The sequence below is a fragment of the Staurois parvus genome, unplaced genomic scaffold, assembly GCF_062004578.1.
Source record: "Staurois parvus isolate SC_StPar_1 unplaced genomic scaffold, SC_StPar_1.0 ptg000262l, whole genome shotgun sequence".
Taxonomy (NCBI): domain Eukaryota; kingdom Metazoa; phylum Chordata; class Amphibia; order Anura; family Ranidae; genus Staurois; species Staurois parvus.
Genome location: NW_028318058.1, coordinates 1 through 17890, shown reverse-complemented (window position 1 = coordinate 17890; position 17890 = coordinate 1). Strand labels below are relative to the sequence as shown.

Below are 17890 nucleotides of genomic sequence, written 5' to 3'. Positions count from 1 at the left end.
CCAAGTAGCCATTTAATTTAAAACAAACCTTATGTACAATGATCAGGGCATGTTACTGAATGGCAAAAGTCCAGAGCATGGATGGATAGATTGGCTGGTTAGGCAGGATGTGAGAACTCCTCTGCCTTGGAAAACCACTGGAGCCGCCAGTGAACCAGAAGCTGCAGTCCTAGTACTAGCTTCCAGCTCACTGGTGGTTCCAGCAGCTTTCCACAGCAGAGGAGTTTTTTACAATTAATAAATGGACTTACCACACTACATGGCTACTTGGGGCCATTCTCTGTTTGTTTATAATGCGGCAGATGCTGGTTCCTCAAGCCTGAACCTGAGGAGGCAGCCTTGATCTGGCCATTTACAGTGTTATTTGTCTAGTTTTAAGCTAAACCTCTGGAATTTAGTAATAATGTTTGCTTCTGTCATAGCAGTTTATTATTATTTTTTCAATTTTAATTTTGATCAGTTTTGGCTACATTGTTTTTTTGTGGTGAGTTATAATTTGTTACATTACCAACCCATACAACACATCATTAGCTACATTTTTGCTGTGTCTTTTCATTCTCTTGATTGAGCCACTTTCCCAATTATCTGACACTGCTTGGATGTGGTAGTACACAATGGGCATTTTTTCTTGTTTCTGTATAAAGAAGACATTTAGGTAGTTTTTGCTCCTCAAATGGGGAGGGATGAGAAAGATGTCTGTAGGAATCTGCTGCCCTATACTGTCGGTATTTGTAAATAGCTGTGCTTGTTATCTACAACAGAGATAGTTGGTTATAGACAGGTATTTCCTGTCACTGCTAACTGGATCAGAAGCCCTGATTGGAGGACTGTGATGTTTTATAAAGGAGGTTTCCAGGAAATAAAGACAGAATTAAACACATGAAGATCCATGCAGAAGCTGCTGTGTCACGGTCAGGGGTCAAGCATGAAGGCCAGGAGCTATAGCAGTGGAAAGGTTCACATACAAACCGGCAGGATAAATGCACAAGCTGGTTCCCCTGGTGGGTGATGCAGGCTCACCCCTAAGGCGCAGGGTCTAAGCACTAGCTGGTCTTCACCAGAGCTCCTGATGGTGGAGATAGGTTTTTCTGCATGCTAGTACCAGGTCAGCATTGCCCTACCAGGAGGTGAGTAGCCACCAGTAGCAGATGAAGCAGTTAGGGATCAAGTAGAAGCATAGTCAATAAACAAGCCAAAGGTCAATAACAAGTGCTTGCAGGTTGAGATCAAGCGGACATGTAGTTGAGGAACAAGTCAAAGATCAGTAACGTGAAGATAAAGCCGACATCAGGAGTGTAACAAGCAAGATATAAGTGCAAAGGCATCACTTAAATAGGAAATTCTTGAGAGGAGTAAGATGTTCACAGCTCACCAGAAGCAAGCTAGAAAGTAATGCTGTCTAAAGGATATGTTTTGCTCTGACATTGCAGAATTTAAGGATGTCTGGGACAGCAAACAAACATCAACTCCCTGTATAAGATTCGGAACTATTCCTTAAAGGATAAGTTCACCTTTACATGTTACATCCGTTGTTAGGGTGGAACATGTAACATGTTCTCAATTTTGCACCTGCCACCCACTGCCCCCCCCCCCCTCCCCGAAGATCAGGGAGAGGTTCCCCATACAATCTGTCAGTTTTCAAGAACAGCGCGGCTGTGCGGGGTCGCGTCATTCACTCACAGTGTTCTGTGAATGAATGGACTACAAGTCCTGACAGCCATAGCAGCTGTCGGCTTGTAGTTCTCAATGAACTACCACAGCACTGCAAGCTCTGCGGATGTTTTTTCCTGTCAGAAATATCGGCTTCCCTATACAGGATGTATGAGGAAACAGATAAACTGACAGGTCTGCAGGAGACCTGCATGGCATCAGTCATCTGCTGATCGCTGGTGTAATGCTTTAAAGGCTCCTACATTGCTTTACCTACAAAAAATATGCATGTATTTATTTATTTATTACAGGTACTTATATACATTTATTGTTTTTTGTGGAAAGGTGAACTTATCCTTTAATGAAAGGCAAAATGAGAACAATTACTAGAAAAACATATTTATGTTTTCATTAAATGTGAGTCTGGCTATGGATATGCGGACTGTATATCTTGTGAAAACCTGACTGGAAATATTAACCCAACTGGTGAATGATACAGAAACATTCCACTGCATCTATATCAGTAAGTGAAGCTACTACCCTTCCTCTCCACCTCATCTAATCAGAGAACACCTTGTAATAATTTAAAAAAGTGAGTGACCCCTCTGGTCAGTGTGCAGAGGGAAAGGTGCATGGTACAAAATCAGGAAAATCGCAGCTATCACTATAGTAGTGCTGACTACTAGAGTAATTGTCAACACCCCCAACGACCCCTTAGGTATGAGATATGCATACTTACTTTGGTCCAAACTGGACCAATGTAAGCAGGCAATAAAGATTATACCTGATGTTGAACATTAAAAGTTACAGAACATTATTTTTTACCCTGTCAACTATTTGACCTCATGCTGATAATACACATTGTCAGTTGACATAGCATTAACTATCAGACCTCATGTGATCTGTCACCAATGACTTTCAGGCCAGGTTTACACATATGCAGTGCGGCATATCACATGTGATTTGCACAGGAACCGCACCACATTCCTGTGCAAATCACATACGAATTGTGTGCGGTGCGATTGGAGCAATATGTTTTGTATGGCTCCAATAGCACCGCACCCGCACCAAAAATGTGCAGGACCCTTTTTTTGGTCTGCACTAGAATCAGATAGCATGGGTATTCACACCCATGCAATCTGATTCTGCACATCGCACCGCATTCTGCGGACCGATTATGGGGTGTTGTTAACTCAACATACACACTCGCAGTGGTTTACATGAACGGGGTGCAATTCTGATGTGGTGCGGAATTCGCACAGAAAATGCTGCAAATTCCGCACCGCATCAGTGTGAACCCAAGCTGTGAGTCAAGCTCAGACAGAAAAGCTAAACCTAAATAAAGGGGCACTTAAAGTGGAAGTAAAGTCAATTTCCAAAAAGTTGCTCAAATGCAAGGTATTTATGACAGAAAAGACCCTATTGGTTTCGTCTGCCATGAATGCATCCTACTGCTTGTCGGCTGTCATGTACACTGAGCTGCGCATGCTCAGCTCAGCTCAGCAAACATTTACGGCCCAGATCCATGCCACAGTGATGTGACTCCTGTGTGCATGCGCGGGAGTGATGTTATCGCAGCTAGTGCTATTGCAACGCTGAAGGTACAGGACCTGGAAGGAAGACCGAGCAAAGATGGAAGCACCGGGGGCACTCCAGACTGATCCCACTACAGCACTGGAGGGCACCGTTTGACAGGTAAGTCTGCCATAATTTACTAATATGCCATGCATACTAGCATATTATGGCATAATCTACCTGGGGGGCCCCAAAATAAAATAATTTACAGAGGAGTGTACTACCACTTTAAAAATCTTTATTAGGGAAGCTTGCACTTTTATACAAATTTTAGTCTGAATATACAGTACATATTCTTATATGGGCTCAGTCAGGGACTAGTTCTCTTTATTAAATACTACCATCTGCCTTGATAAAAATCTACCTAGTTGGATACAATATCTGGCAAATAATGTATTCTGCATATAATCAAGTTGATTTTAGTCTTATTCTTTGAAAGTAATTCATGCATTTGAGCTCAAGATACTGGACCTATATACACAGTGCACACATGGAAACTGTGTACCTCTGACCACCTCCATCACCATGAACATGCATACAGACTAAAACAATCATTGCATTGGAATGTGGAATTGAGTTTGTTTGAAAGGGCACATATTTACCTAACTATAGTGTCCAGCGGTGATCTCAGATCACTAGTGGTTTAGGAAACAGATGATCAGCGGAGAACATGTTCTTCACTGGTCATCTCAGCACACAGAGAATCTGTCAGAAACAGCCAGTGTATGAAGGAGCAATGTCAACCCTTTACTGGCAATCTGTGTGAAAATTCTCCCTCCAGATTTTCCAGCCCAGAGGTGGAGAATCGGGGGAGCAGCAAATGAAGCAGCAGTAACTGCTTAGTTAACTGTGTGTTGGACTGATCTCTTACTGTAATCTCGCGAGTAACAGCAGCCGGTTTCTAGAGTTCAAAGCGTTTGTAAATCGCTTCTCTCCTCATTAGGAGAAGCGATCTACACCGCTTCATAAACAGGCATTCAGAGGAGAACTGATCCTCTGAGAATGCCAGAGAACTGAGCAGCAGTTATTTACCACTGCATGATAAAAAGACATCTATGACATTTGGAGAAGAAGCAATAAACTTCTACACATTCTATCATAACCAAGAGGCACCATAGAAGGTAAGTTATTTTAAGGGAGGGTTGTTTGTTTATGAAAAGTATAATGTTATATGACCATTTTAGATTTAAACAGAATTTAGCATTATTTTCACTCAACTACAGTACATTATATATGTATACTGTGGTTTGCTGAAGGCATTTTTCATTCACTTGAAACTTTACTCCAAAATCTTGTGGAATTATTTTCTGTATCCTAGACCAGCCTTTCTCAACCAGGGTGCCCAGACACTCTGGGGTGCCTTGAGGTTTCTTCAGGGGTGCCTTGAGGTTTCTTCAGAGGTGCCTTTGCAAAATGTCTAAAAATTGCCCAAAACTTGTATACAAGCCAGCGGATGGAACAAGCCTGCCTTTCAGTTACACAAAATTACAAGATTTCAATGTGCACCATTACGACCTTCTAGCTGCTGGCATCCCAACAACCAATTACATCATCAGTTGATAAGGAGGATGTCAGCTGCCTGCACAGAATCCTAGTTTGACACTCCCCTGCCCCTCTCCATCATTGCTGGGGTCACATTAGCTCAGTGATGGAGAAAAACTGAGGGAGAAGAGAAAGCCTGGAATACTAGTCAGTACCAGTGTGTAAAAGTGTATTTGCTTTGGAAGAATAAATCCCCTCTAATGCTGGGTGTCCTACGTGTGTGGATGTTGCTGTGTTGTATAAAACTATTAGAATAGTTTTTCACATTTTAGAATGGGGTGCCTCAAGACTGTCCATAATTATAAAGGGTGCCTCGGGACTGTCCATGATTTTAAAGGGTGCCTTGAATGAAAAAAAGGTTGAGAAACACTGTCCTAGACTATAGTCCTAGACTATAAAGCATTGCTCGGTTTCACAATAAATTATTAACCACTTTGCTTTCTCCATCATCTAGAGTCATTAGAAAAGATCTTTGGCAAAGCCACAATGGAATATGTGTTGAATTTGTGTAGAGGGCAATTTGATTTCATTGTTCGGATACCTGATAGCCTTAAGATTCGTATCTTATCCTTTCTTGATACACAAGACATTAAGCAGCTGTCAGAGACATGCAAGACATACCAGAAGGTAAGCAATCCGCAGCTGTTTTGTATTAAGTATAGTCTTTTTTAGAGATCATGTTCTAGTAACCAGCCACATATTTTGCTTACTCTTTAAAGTCTTCCTGAAAGGTACCCAAAGACACAGTACAGTATAACTGAAACAGAGTACATGCACATTGAATTCACCAAAATGTGCACTTGTTGCCGAATTTGATGTTTGTTCCCCATGAGTAACTTTATGGATTATAAATCCATATCCAGGCAAGGTATACAAATGATTTTGAATATTGCATGCAAGTTCCAGGCTTATTTAGGGCAAGTTGGCAGCACCCTCTGCTTGTGTAAGATTTACTTAAAGTGGTTGTAAAGGCTCAAGGCTTTTTTGCCTTCATGCATAGACCTTCTGTGTTCAGCTCCCCTCTGCCAACTCCCCCTAATACTTACCTGAGCCCCATTGCGATCCAGCGATGTACACAAGAGCCTTAGCTCTTTGAGGACTCTACCTCCTCATTGGTTGAGACAGCAGCAGGAGACATTGGCTCCCACAGCTGGCAATCACAGCTAGTGAGCAAATGAGTGGGGGCAGGGCAGAGAGACACTCTGTGTGTGAATTGACATGCAGAGCAGTGGCTTGGGAGCAAGCCTGCCTGGGTACCCCCCCCCCCCATTGCACTGGAGGCACTAAGCAGAAGGGAGGGGCCAGGAGTGCAGGCGGGGTACCTGAGAAGAGCAGGATTGGGGCTGCTCTTATACACAGTAGGTAAGTATAACTTGTTTATATATATATATATATATATATATATATATATATATAATTGCCTTTAATATCACTTTTACTCTGTTTTCCAAAGTCCTTCTGGTAAAAGTAAAAAAATGTATTGCAAAATTCTGTTTATTTGCAAATGTTCTCTCACCCATATACAATAACTACAGTTGCAAGAAAAAGTATGTGAACCCCTTGGGATTACGTGGAGTTTTGCATGAATTGGGCATAAAATGTGCTCTGAACGTCATCTAAATCACAACAATAGAAGAACACAGTCTGCTGAACATAACACTACACAAACATTAGATGTTGCCATGGTTTAATTGCACATAACATGTAAACATTCACAGTGCAGGGAGGAAAAAGTATGTGAACCTTTGGACTAAATAACTGATTGACCCTCCTTTGGCAGCAATAACCTCAACCAAACGATTCCTGTAGTTGCAGATCAGACCTGCACAACGATCTGGAGTAATTTTGGACCACTCCTCTTCACAAAACTGTTTCAGGGTAGCAATATTCTTGGGATGTCTGGTGTGGATCGCTCTCTTAAGGTCATGCCACAGCATTTCAATCGGGATGAGGTCAGGACTCTGACTGGGCCACTCCAGAAGGCGTATTTTGTGCTGTTGCAGCCATTGTTTTGTTGAATTACTTGTATGCTTTGGGTCATTGTCCTGTTGCATCATGCATCCTCTGCGGAGCTTCAGTTGGCGGACAGATGGTCATACGTTTTCCTGCAAAATGTCTTGATAAACTCTGGAATTCATTTTCCCATCAATGACAACAATCCGTCCAGGCCCTGAGGCAGCAAAGCAGCCCCAAACCATGATGCTCCCTCCGCCATGTTTTACAGTGGGGATGAGGTTTTGATGTTGGTGTGCTGTGCCTTTTTTTCTCCACACATAGTGTTGTGTGTTCTTCCCAAACAACTCAATCTTGGTTTATTCTGTCCACAGTATATTTTGCCAGTAGTGCTGTGGAACATCCAGGTGCTCTTTTGCAAACTTCAAACGTGCTGCAATATTCTTTTTGGACAGCAATGGCTTCCTCCGTGGTGTCCTTCCATGTACTCCATTCTTGTTTAATGTTTTCCCTATTGTAGATGTGTCAACAAAAATGTTAGCATGTGCCAGAGATTTCTGTAGGTCTTTAGCTGACACTCTGGGATTCTTCTTTACCTCATGCAGCATTCTGCGCTGTGCTCTTGCAGTCATTTTTACAGGACGACCACGCCTAGGGAGAGTAGCAACAGTGCTAAACTTTCTCCATTTGTAGACAGTCTGTCTTAACGTGGACACATGAACATCAAGACTTTTGGAGATACTTTTGTAACCCTTTCCAGCTTCATGCAAGTCAACAATTCTTGATCGTAGGTCTTCTGAGAGCTCTTTTCTGCGAGGCAAGGTTCACATCAGACAGTGCTTCTTGAAACCAGTAAACCCAAAACAGGTGTGTGTTTTTTAAGGGCAGGACAGCTGTCAGCAACACATCCAATATCATCACACTGATTGGAGTCAAGGTTGGCTCACTCCTGGCTCCAATGAGCTCTGGAAGAAGTCATTAAGCTAGGGCCTCGCATACTTTTTCCTCCCTGCACTGTGAATGTTTACATGTTATGTGCAATTAAACCATGGCAACATCTAATGTTTGTGTAGTATTATGTTCAGCAGACTGTGTTCTTCTATTGTTGTGACTTGGATGACGTTCAGAGCACATTTTATGCCCAATTCATGCAAAACTCCACGTAATCCTAAGGGGTTCACATACTTTTTCTTGCAACTGTATGTGCTCAATTATATTGATGGGATTTATATTGTGTTTGCCTTTCCCCAAAGCTTACCAATATATATGTTAATTTATATAGGTGTCCTCCAACTTATGTAGGAGGATTTTTTTCATCTCTGTGTATCACCTGAGGCTAGTCACTTCACTGGGTATACTTGAGGGTTTGCAACCACTTTATCCCCTTCTGTAACAGTGCCTATCCTATCATGATGTGGAATCTTTTATGGTGCCATTATTGAACAGGTGTCCACACAACTGAATGATGCAGAAATAATAGTACACTTTAACTGTTTTCTCAACTTTCACCTGAAAAATACTCATGAATTTCAATAACATGATCTTCACTTCTGTGTCTTTTTCTCAGACAAAAAATGTGCACTCTTTCAGTGTCAGAGCATTATCATTTCTATTCAGTTTGCATGTCCTCCCTGTGCCTGCGTGGGTTTCCTCCAGTTACTCCAGTTTCCTCTCACACTCCAAGGACATGCTGGTAGGTTAATTGGCTCCTGTGTAAATTGGCCCTAGTATGTGTATGTATGAATGTGAGTTAGGGACCTTAGATTGTACGCCCTTTGAGGGTTAGGGATTGATGTGAATGAATGTACACTATATATGTAAAGTGCTGCGTAAATTGACGGCTCTATATAAGTACCTGAAATAAATAAATAAATATTCAGTACTTCAGGGTTCTCAGAACCATGTTCCCCTATAGCAGGGAAACACCTCTTTGGCATATTCTCTGCCTCCTTACAGAGCAAAAGGTGTCTGCCACAGCATACCCCAACTAATGTCACCACACAGGACCGCCTAACATTTACATGTAGTATGTGTGACTTTACTTGTTTGATTAAAATGTCTTCATATATCACGGTTCGGGTGTGTTGGGGTGGGGGCAGAATTGTGAATTGATGCATTAAAATTGGAGAAAAGACAATGAGTTTAAAAGACTGGCAGTGTCATTCAATTAAAATTCCTTTTTAATTTTCTATAAACTCCATAAAGGTGAAAACTGATTATTTGCCCATGGCATCAGTGCCAGTTTTGTGTTAAATTTATTTTCTAGTTTAAACACAACAACCCCTTTGTTTTCAGGATATTGTTATTGGAAGAAACGGGGTCTATGACCTGTAGAAATAGTTTCCTGAAGAAATGTGACACACATCCACATCAGCTGCAATGAAACGTGCCATATTCTATTTTCTAGAACTGTCTCATATGATCAAAGCACCATCTAGTGGACAAAATGCAGTATTTATTTTTGTGTACCTCAAACTGGAGAAAAAAAGGAATTTAGGCAACTAGATGGCACTTTGATCATATGAGATACTGTAGTTCTATAACATACAATAGAGCAAGTTTAGTTGAAGCTGAGTGGATGTGCGTCACTTTCATTCTGCAAACGTTTTATCCATAGACCTCTAAATGTTGACCAAATGAATACAATTTAATGCATTTTCACATACACTATATTGCCAAAAGTATTGGTTGGCCTGCCTTTACACACACATGAACTTTAATGGCATCCCAGTCTTAGTCCGTAGGGTTCAATATTGAGTTGGCCCAACCTTTGCAGCTATAACAGCTTCAACTCTTCTGGGAAGGCTGTCCACAAGGTTTAGGAGTGTGTCTATGGGAAGGTTTGACCATTCTTCCAGAAGAGCATTTATGAGGTCAGGTACTGATGTCAAACAAGAAGGCCTGGCTCGCAGTCTCCGCTCTAATTCATCCCAAAGGTGTTCTATCGAGTTGAAGTCAGGACTTTGTGCAGTCCAGTCAAGTTCCTCCTTCCCAAACTTGCTCATCCATGTCTTTATGGACCTTGCTTTGTGCACTGGTGTACAGTCATGTTGGAACAGGAAGGAGCCATCCCCAAACTGTTCTCACAAAGTTGGGAGCATGAAATTGTCCAAAATGTCTTGGTATGCTGATGCCTTAAGAGTTCTTTTCGCTGGAACTAAGAAGCCACACCATAGTCCCCCCCTCCACCAAATTTTACACTTGGCACAATGCAGTCAGGAAAGTATTGTTCTCCTGGCAACTGCCAAACCCATAAATGTCCATCGGATTGCCAGACAGAGAAGCGTGATTCATTACTTCAGAGAACATGTCTACAATGCTCTAGAGTCCAATGGTGCTTTACGCCACTGCATCCAACGCTTTGCATTGCACTTGGTGATGTAAGGCTTGGATGCAGAGACTCGGCCATGGAAACCCATTTCATGAAGTTCTCTACGCACTGTTGTGCTAATCTGAAGGCCACACAAAGTTTGGAGGTCTTTAGCTATTGACTTTGCAGACAGTTGGTGACTTCTCCGCACTGTGCGCTACAGCTTGTGCTGACCCCACTCTGTCATTTTATGTAGCCTACCACTTTGTGGTTGAGTTGCTGTTGTTCCCAGTTGCTTCCACTTTGTTATAATACCACTAACAGTTGACCGTGGAATATTTAGTAACAAGGAAATTTCATGGATGGACTTATTGCACAGGTGACAACCTATCACGGTACCACTCATGAATTCACTGATCTCCTGAGAGCGACCCATTCTTTCACAAATGTTTGTAGAAGCAGTCTGCATGCCTGGATGCTTAATTTTATACACCTGTGGCCATGGAGGTGATTGGAACACCTGAACCCAATTATTGGAGGGGGGCCCAATAGTTTTGGCAATATAGTGTATCTTAAAATCACATTTTGCTGATAAATGGTCCCTTTATGGGCTTCTTGGTTCATTAACCACTTGCCTACAGGGCACTTATACCCCCTTCCTGCCCAGGCCAATTTCCAGCTTTCAGCGCTGTCACACTTTGAATGACAATTGCGCGGTCATGCAACACTGTACCCATATGAATTTTTTATCATTTTTTTGAGACAGATAGAGCTTTCTTTTGGTGGTATTTAATCACCTCTGGGATTTTTATTTTTTCTTAAAGAAACCAAAAACCACTGAAAATTTTGAAAAAAAAAGTTTTTTCTTAGCTTTTGTTATACAATTTTGTAAATAAGTGATTTTTCTTCTTCACTGATGTGCGATAATGAGGCTGCAGTGATGAGCACTGATAGGCTGCACTGATAGGTGGCACTGATGAGGAGGCACTGGTAGGTTGCACTGATGGGCATTGACAGGCATCACTGATGGGTACTGAAAGGCAGCACTGATACATGACACTGATTGGCACTGATAGGTGGCACTGATAGGCGGCACTGATTGGCATTGATAGGTGGCACTGACTGCCACTGATGGGTGACATTGAAAGGCAGCTCAGATGGGCACTGATATGTGGTATTGATGTGCACTGGTATGCACTGATATGTGGCACTGATGGGCACTGGCACGTGGCACTGATGAGCACTGACAGGTGGCACTTCTGGGGCCACACTGATCATCAGGGCACACTGATCATCAGTGCCCTGATGATCAATGTACATGTCCCCTCTGCAGAAAGCCGATTACCGGCTCTTCTCTCCTCTCGAGCTGTCAGCGTGACAGCTCGAGAGGAGAGAAATGCCGATAACCGGCATTTCCGTGTTTACATGTGATCAGCTGTGATTGGACACAGCTGATCACATGACCGAGCCGACATCTTCGGCTCTTTCCGTGATCCGCTGTGTCCGAGGGACACAGCGCACCGGCGATCGTCGCGCTGCACGCTCCCTGAGCTGCGCATGCGCAGTGAGAATGGTAGAACGTCATATGACGTCCTATCAGAATGAGAGAACCACCTTGTGCCCGTCATTGTACTATAGGGCGGGCGGAAGGTGGTTAAACACCTGCAATAACAGTATAGTTTTGTTATGCTATGTTTATATTACTTTATACAAAGTATGGATTCTTGCAGATTATTGTTTTCTGTAAACATTTCTAATGCAGCTGTGCAACAGTGAGGAATTCTGGGAACAAATCAAACCAGGGCCAGAGATAAATATCAGTGCTGTTAGAAGAAAAGAAGGTTCAGTTTCAGTGAAGACCAGCAAAGTGAACCCGAAAAATGGTCGACCAGTCTGGATGCACAGAAGAAGGAATACTTTGTTTTAGAAGACCAAGCAAAGAAAATATTCTGTATGCATATGCAGTTTATAAAAACATAAAAATAGAAGACTGCTTACCCGCATGTACCATTCTGAGTCTGTATGAACAGGTAGTGCAATCACCTCACCCATCTCAAGTTTGACATTTGTAATGAGGACACTGAAAACTAATTTTCCTTCCCTGTTGCACTGGTATTTGTGTGTAAAGCTCAACTGAAATATGCAAGCCAGCCATTCAGATCAATCTAAAAATATTGTTCATCTGGGATTACCAGCTGAAATCAAATATTTAATGTGGACAAATTATTGAAAATGACCAACCTCTGTAATGATATACTGCAGGTAACGTGACCTGGCTTTCCTGTGACTGGGAGACCTTTTTGAACTTCTGAGTGCCCTTTAAATCTGTACCAACAGTTACATTACTAAGGCGCAGATATATAACTGTCTGCTGTAGTACTTATCACTGTCATTTATTGTAATAGGAAAAAAGAACTGGAAGAAAAATGACAAGTAGATTGCCGTATGACTTTAAATGTGTTGTCTACTAATTACATCTATATCACCTAAGATTCTAAAAATCACTGATTTCTTGCATGCATCAGTGGAATGTCAGAGAAGAGGGACTGTACACACAGGAATGGATTTACACTCCAATACACTTGGCTTACAAGCTAACATCTATTGCCAACAATGACAACTGTGTACTAGCACAAACTACCCACTTCCCAGTGTCCATGCTACCTGTGGGATAAGCACAAAACTCTTCACTCCATAGAATCAATGCCAACATTAAGAAAGGAATTTTCCCCTGAGCTTAGAGGAAGCAAAGGAAAAAAGAACAAGGGAAAAAAAATTTGCCTGCACGATTTGATGATGGGCCATTGCAGAGCTTCGCCTCATTTACTAAGCTCTGGAGAAAATTCCTATTTTGTTCCTGTCTTACTATTGACATGGATACTATGAAGTGAAGTGTTTATGCTGGAGTGCTGAGTGGAAAAATGTTCATGTATTCCAGAGACGTACTAAATATGTCTTTTCCAAACATGCACTTTAAAAGATAATTTCACCCTTTGACCAAAAATAATAAATGAAACTTTTTTTTGCACAAATGTAAAAAATGTGCATTTATTATTTTTGGTTGCAGGAGCCTGTAAAGCATTGCACCAGTGATCAGCAGATTGCTGGTGCCATGCAGGTCTCCTGCAGACCTGTCAGTATATCCGCTTGCCTGTATGGGATGTACTGGCAAGCGGATATACTGACAGGAAGATTCAATTAACTATTGCAGCGCTTCACACCGCCGTGGTAGTTCATTGAGAGCTACAAGCTGATAGCCACTAACGCTGTCGGGACTTGTAGTTCATTCATTCACAGAACACCCTGAATGAATGATGCAGCTGTGTTGGCAGAGCCACGCACGGCCCTGCTGTTTTAAAAAAGTGACAACTAGTACAGGGAACTTCTCCCCATACTGCTGTCACAGGGAGGGGAGATCAGGCAGCGGCTGCAGCATTAGGAACATGTTACATGTTCCACCCTAAAAACAGATGGAACATGTAACATGTTCCCAAAGGTGAACTTATCTATTAAGATGGCTGTTCCTCCCACTGGTTCAGTGGAGTTTCTCCAAGCCAAGCCCAACTCATCTCAACTTTTCTATAAACTGTACTGATGATGGTCAACTAGCCAGAAACAGATGGTTAACATTTCTTGATAAGTACAGCAATGTAATCCAATGCAACAGGCATCAAACACTTTGTGCTCAATGTAAAATTTCAGACATACTGTGAGAGAAAGATATAAGATGGTAGGCTTATTAAAGGCTAAGTTCACTTTTTACATAAACTGACCCATGCAGAAAAATGGCTACCATGTTCTGGAAATAGGCCAGGATGAAGGAATGTAAACGTGAGGTATAAGGCGCAAACAATCAAATTATCCTCATTATAAAGTCCAATGCCATATAATAACTGTCCGTGGAAATATTGCACTAGGGCAGGCTTGTTCAAAAGCTGTAGCAGACTCTGGAGTGTAAACATAAAAGAGAAGAAAAGCACCTCTAAGTGCAGTATTAAAAGGATTTATTGAGACACAAGAGCAAGGCCACTCCCATGTAAAAGGTAATCAGCAGGCCCATCTGTATATGGAGGTCCAGGGCTCTGTAGTGGATACCTTGTCACCGCTGTTATCGCCAGAGGAATACTGAGGGAGATGGAGGCCGTCCTGTTACTCTCTGTATATCCACAGGTCTGACATAAAGGTGATGACATAAGCAAGTTCACAATGTAATGCAACACGTTTCAGAGCAAGTGCCGTGCCATGAGTGGGCATACGCGCCCCTTTCTCAAGCCATAGTGCAAGACTATGAGAGCCTTTATATATATATAAAACAGGAATCACGCCGCCGTTGCGCATTACAGAGTGACCAGTCAGCGTCCATCTCCCTCGGTCTTCCTCCGGCAATAACAGCGGTCACAAGGCATCCACTACAGAGCCCTGGACCTCCATATACAGATGAGTGTGCCTATTACCTCTTACATGTGAGTAGCCTTTCTCTTGTGTCTCAATAAATCCTTTTAATACTGCACTTAGAGATGCTTTTCTTTTCTTTTACAAAGGAATGTAAACTCTTGGAGTATCTGGGACAGGCTTCATGCATGACAGACAAGACCTACAGGTATGGCATTTGCATTAAACAATATTTGTACAAATGATACAGTGCACTGTAAATCCTGTTGTCTGCATGGGTCTGCTTATGTAAAAGATGTCTTTACTCTCTGTAAGTGCAATCAGTAGAAAAATGAATAGCACTAAGATCAGTGTTTATATTACTGATGTACAGTGGGGATCGAAAGTTTGGGCACTCCAGCTAAAAATTTGTATTAATGTGCATAAAGAAGCCAAGGAAAGATGGAAAAATCTCCAAAAGGCATCAAATTACAGATTAGACATTCTTATAATATGTCAACAAAAGTTAGATTTTATTTCCATCATTTACACTTTCAAAATAACAGAAAACAAAAAAATGGCGTCTGCAAAAGTTTGGGCACCCTGCAGAATTTGTAGCATGCACTGCACCCTTTGCAAAGCTGAGACCTGCCAGTGTCATGGATTGTTCTCAATCATTGTCTGGGAAGACCAGGTGATGTCAATCTCAAAGGTTTTAAATGCCCAGACTCATCTGACAATATGTCAACAAAAGTTAGATTTTATTTCCATCATTTACACTTTCAAAATAACAGAAAACAAAAAAATGGCGTCTGCAAAAGTTTGGGCACCCTGCAGAATTTGTAGCATGCACTGCACCCTTTGCAAAGCTGAGACCTGCCAGTGTCATGGATTGTTCTCAATCATTGTCTGGGAAGACCAGGTGATGTCAATCTCAAAGGTTTTAAATGCCCAGACTCATCTGACCTTGCCCCAACAATCAGCACCATGGGTTCTTCTAAGCAGTTGTCTAGAAACCTGAAACTGAAAATAGTTGACGCTCACAAAGCTGGAGAAGGCTATAAGAAGATAGCAACACGTTTTCAGATGTCAATATCCTCTGTTCGGAATGTAATTAAGAAATGGCAGTCATCAGGAACAGTGGAAGTTAAAGCAACATCTGGAAGACCAAGAAAAATATCAGACAGAACAGCTCGCAGAATTATGAGAAGAACAATACAAAACCCACGTTTGACTGCACGATCCCTCCAGAAAGGTCTGGCAGACACTGGAGTTGTGGTACACTATTCCACTATAAAGAGATACTTGTACAAATATGGTCTTCATGGAAGAGTCATCAGAAGAAAACCTCTTCTACGTCCTCACCACAAAAATCATCGTTTGAACTTTGCAAATGAACATATAAACAAGCCTGATGCATTTTGGAAACAAGTTCTGTGGACCGATGAGGTTAAAATTGAACTTTTTGGCCGGAATGAGCAAAGGTATGTTTGGAGAAGAAGGGGCACAGAATTTATTGAAAAGAACCTCTGTCCAACTGTTAAGCATGGGGTTGGATCAATCATGCTTTGGGGTTGTGTTGCAGCCAGTGGCACAGGGAACATCTCACGAGTAGAAGGAAAAATGGATTCAATAAAATTTCAGCAAATTTTGAATGGTAACTTGATGCCATCTGTGAAAAAGCTGAAGTTAAAGAGAGGATGGCTTCTACAAATAGATAATGATCCTAAACACACCTCGAAATCCACGGGAGATTACATCAAGAGGTGTAAACTGAAGGTTTTGCCATGGCCTTCACAATCTCCTGACCTCAACATAATTGAAAATCTATGGATAGACCCTAAAAGAGCAGTGCGTGACAGACAGCCCAGAAATCTCAAAGAACTGGAAGACTTTTGTAAGGAAGAATGGGCAAAGATACCTCAAACAAGAATTGAAAGACTCTTGGCTGGCTACAAAAAGCATTTACAAGCTGTGATACTTGCCAAAGGGGGCAGTGCATGCTATAAATTCTGCAGGGTGCCCAAACTTTTGCAGACACCATTTTTTTGTTTTCTGTTATTTTGAAAGTGTAAATGATGGAAATAAAATCTAACTTTTGTTGACATATTATAAGAATGTCTAATCTGTAATTTGATGCCTTTTGGAGATTTTTCCATCTTTCCTGGCTTCTTTATGCACATTAATACAAATGTTTAGCTGGGGTGCCCAAACTTTCAATCCCCACTGTATATGACACTTACTGTACACATTCCACACCCCTTGGCAGACAACATAGCACCATCCACTTCAACCCCAGCCCTCAGAGGAGCTTACAGCCCTAAGTCTCATGGGGAGTTGTCCTGATTATTGGGTTAAATTGCCTAGAAATAATGTTGACATAAAGTAGTTTGCTTGAACCAAGTTACAACTGAAACCTCTGAAAATAACAGACTTCACATATTGTATGTGGTAAACTTTATTAGGAGCTCTTTGGCACTAAGAGGGTGAACAAAACTCTGCAAGGAATATTATTCCACTTTACTTTCTGGGGGAAAGAATGAGGCAGGCAAGATGTGGTTTGGCTTAAGCTTGAGTAGTCCATAGTTTAAGGCCCCCACTGTCTTATATAGGACAGAGGACTAGAACACAGCGGTTTCTTCTTAGCATGTGTGTTTTACCCAGCACCTTCACTCTTCTCTGAGCTTCGTCCTGATATATTGTCTGCATCATTCTTTCTGTAATAAGCCTCTTCTACATATTTACTTGTAAATCCTGTAGTTATGCGACTGCGAGCTCCTGGTTGGTACAGCTGCATGGCCGGGCGATCCTGCGCAAGGTAAGCCACAACCAGCTGTTAACAGAATGAAGATGACATAAAAACATGGCAGTTTCTGAAATACAATATACCATAGCACTTCTACAGCTAGACCATCTGTACTGTCACAGGTTAGATGACATCCCAAAGGCACTAGAAGCCACAGTTTAATGGAGAATTCCACAGAGACAAAATGTATCAGGAAATTGGCACTACTCCATAATGCAGAGAACTACAGACACATTGTACATACGAGCTATATGGTTTTGAAAACATTACTCATACAGTGTTTGTATTGACATGGTGGACACAGCCTGATGTTCACGTTGGGATTGTTGTGTTTACTGGGAATATAGTTTGCTCAACTAACAACCACTATTTGCAGGATTGCATTATGAGAATCCAGGCTGGGAGCACTTGGGGATCACAAAATATGGCCAATGAGACCCCTTTCTAAAAGATCTCAGATTTGTCAAGCCACTTTTTGTTTTCAAACAGATATAGAGGTTCCTAAAGACTGTAACCGTACTCAGTGTATTGTGCTAATATATTTCTACTGTTGTGTATTCTGTGTCTAATTTTGTTATATGAATGTTTCTGAATTATGTAAGCTAAACTTATAATGAAACTAATACAATACTGTGAGAGAATTACAGCCAGTTCTTATGAAAGAAAGCAGCCTTGGCAGTGGC

General features: G+C 41.7%; 1 protein-coding gene across 3 annotated transcripts in view; it reads left to right on the top strand.

The window, feature by feature from the left end:
* The window catches only part of LOC149459335 (F-box only protein 36-like), a 58342-nt gene extending 45879 nt beyond the window's left edge, over positions 1-12463 (top strand). For all 3 annotated transcript variants that reach the window (XM_089681208.1, XM_089681206.1, XM_089681207.1), the window contains 2 exons: positions 5222-5394; positions 11793-12463. In XM_089681208.1, coding sequence (XP_089537334.1) covers positions 5222-5394; positions 11793-11957 — 338 coding nt within the window. In that variant the 3' untranslated portion in view covers positions 11958-12463. The remainder of the gene's footprint in view (positions 1-5221; positions 5395-11792) is intronic.
* The last annotated feature ends 5427 nt before the right edge of the window (positions 12464-17890 follow it).